Source organism: Theropithecus gelada, chromosome 7b (assembly GCF_003255815.1).
Source record: "Theropithecus gelada isolate Dixy chromosome 7b, Tgel_1.0, whole genome shotgun sequence".
Taxonomy (NCBI): Eukaryota; Metazoa; Chordata; class Mammalia; order Primates; family Cercopithecidae; genus Theropithecus; species Theropithecus gelada.
This window is the reverse complement of record NC_037675.1, coordinates 60,808,885-60,811,327: the sequence shown is the minus strand read 5'-3', so window position 1 is coordinate 60,811,327 and position 2,443 is coordinate 60,808,885. Positions and strand designations below refer to the sequence as shown.

At 62.7% G+C, this 2,443-nt stretch overlaps 1 protein-coding gene across 1 annotated transcript; it reads left to right on the top strand.

Moving 5' to 3' along the window:
- Nucleotides 1-267: 267 nt before the first annotated feature.
- On the top strand, nucleotides 268-2,113 carry GPR135 (G protein-coupled receptor 135). The gene has a single exon (XM_025391484.1). It carries the CDS (start codon nucleotides 394-396, stop codon nucleotides 1,891-1,893), a length of 1,500 nt encoding a protein of 499 aa, XP_025247269.1. The 5' UTR covers nucleotides 268-393; the 3' UTR covers nucleotides 1,894-2,113.
- Nucleotides 2,114-2,443: the final 330 nt, after the last annotated feature.

The window sequence follows — 2,443 nt, the reverse complement described above, 5'->3', positions numbered from 1 at the left end:
GCAAGAGTGAACTTTCGCTGAATGTGGTCATTGGTTTGCATGCCACTCGCGCTTTATCTGGCCGGACAGTGGTCCCTGAGGAGGTAGACCTGGCACTCTCGGAAACGCGAAGCCCCCGGCCGGTAACCTCCGGAGGGGCAGTGTCATGGGCCGGCTTCGCAGCGGGTACTGGGTTGGCGTCCCGCCCCGCGCTCCTGCGTAGACACGCGGTTCCCTCGGCAACGCTCTGAACCCACGTCAAAGGCTCCGCCGGGTCCCCAGAGACCGCCACCCCTCCGGCCGAGCCCAGCTCCCCGCAGCGGCCGCTAGCCCCCGGCCCTGAACCACCCCTCCGACCTAGCGGCCGCCGCCCCCGCTGCGGGATGACCAGATCCGCGGCCGCCACTGGGCCCCATGGAGGAGCCGCCGCCGCCACCAGCCCGCTCACCAGCGAGCATGGCCTTACTGGGCAGCCCGCACCCCGGCGCCCCCTCCGCGGCCGGCCCGCCTGGCGGGACTTCCTCCGCGGCCACGGCAGCGGTGGTCTCCTTCAGCACCGTGGCGACCGCGGCGGCCGCGGCGCTGGGGAACCTGAGCGACGCAAGCGGAGGCGGCACAGCTGCCGCTCCCGGTGGCGGCGGCCTTGGCGGGTCCGGGGCAGCGCGGGAGGCGGGGGCGGCGGTGAGGCAGCTCCTGAGCTCGGAGGCGGCGCCGCTGCTGTCGCACGGAGCTGCGGTGGCGGCCCAGGCGCTCGTCCTCTTGCTCATCTTCCTGCTGTCTAGCCTGGGCAACTGCGCGGTGATGGGGGTGATCGTGAAGCACCGGCAGCTCCGCACCGTCACCAACGCCTTCATCCTGTCGCTGTCCCTATCGGATCTGCTCACGGCGCTGCTCTGCCTGCCCGCCGCCTTCCTGGACCTCTTTACGCCTCCCGGGGGCTCGGCGCCTGCCGCCGCCGCGGGGCCCTGGCGCGGCTTCTGCGCAGCCAGCCGCTTCTTCAGCTCGTGCTTCGGCATCGTGTCCACGCTCAGCGTGGCGCTCATCTCGTTGGACCGCTACTGCGCCATCGTGCGGCCGCCGCGGGAGAAGATCGGCCGCCACCGCGCTCTGCAGCTGCTGGCGGGCGCCTGGCTGGCGGCCCTGGGCTTCTCCTTGCCCTGGGAGCTGCTTGGGGCGCCCCGGGAACTCGCGGCGGCGCAGAGCTTCCACAGCTGCCTCTACCGGACCTCTCCGGATCCCGCGCAGCTGGGCGCGGCCTTCAGCGTGGGGCTGGTGGTGGCTTGCTATCTGCTGCCCTTCCTGCTCATGTGCTTCTGCCACTACCACATCTGCAAGACCGTGCGCCTGTCGGACGTGCGCGTGCGGCCCGTGAACACCTACGCGCGCGTGCTGCGCTTCTTCAGTGAGGTGCGCACGGCCACCACCGTGCTCATCATGATCGTCTTAGTCATCTGCTGCTGGGGGCCCTACTGCTTCCTGGTGCTGCTGGCAGCCGCCCGGCAGGCCCAGACAGTGCAGGCCCCCTCGCTCCTCAACGTGGTGGCGGTCTGGCTGACCTGGGCCAATGGGGCCATCAACCCTGTCATCTACGCCATCCGCAATCCCAACATTTCGATGCTCCTAGGGCGCAACCGCGAGGAGGGCTACCGGACTAGGAATGTGGACGCTTTCCTGCCTAGCCAGGGCCCAGGTCTGCAAGCCAGAAGCCGCAATCGCCTTCGAAACCGCTATGCCAACCGGCTGGGGGCCTGCAGCAGGGTGTCCTCTTCCAACCCGGCCAGTGGAGTGGGAGGGGACATGGCCATGTGGGCCCGCAAAAATCCGGTTGTACTTTTCTGCCGAGAGGGTCCACCAGAGCCTGTGACGGCAGCGACCAAACAGCCTAAATCCGAAACTGGGGATACCAGCCTCTAAGACGGTTGGGATGGCCAGCTTATGAAGGCAAATTTCCACTCGCATTATTTAATGACGGATGATTCTGGGGGAGAGTCGTGGATTTCATAAAACCAAACATTTAAAGCTGGAGACGGGGGAGGCTTACCACTTTCCCCAAACAACATAAAAAACAATGTCCCTTCTTCAAAAGTGCCAAAAGGAATGTAAAATGCAAAAATTAAAACAATCTTAAACCACATAACCAAGCATTGTGAACTGTAAATGCCAAAAATGACAAAAATAACATTCACTATAACTGAAAAGCTCATATTACAGGACTACACTGTGAAACAAACAAAACATTGAATGCAGCTAGTAGTGTTCAACTACATAGAATTTCAGGAATGAATGGAGACCCTCAGAGCTGCTTGAAAGCCCCTCTAAATCGCTAGCATCCAACAAAACTGTAGTTTCTAGAGCTTGCACCTCTGACATGCCTTGGGTGGTTAGATTGCAAGTGGAAAAGTCTTATCCTTACACACATTGGTGCACTTCCTCACCCCACCCCCAATAACCTTTGTGGAAAATT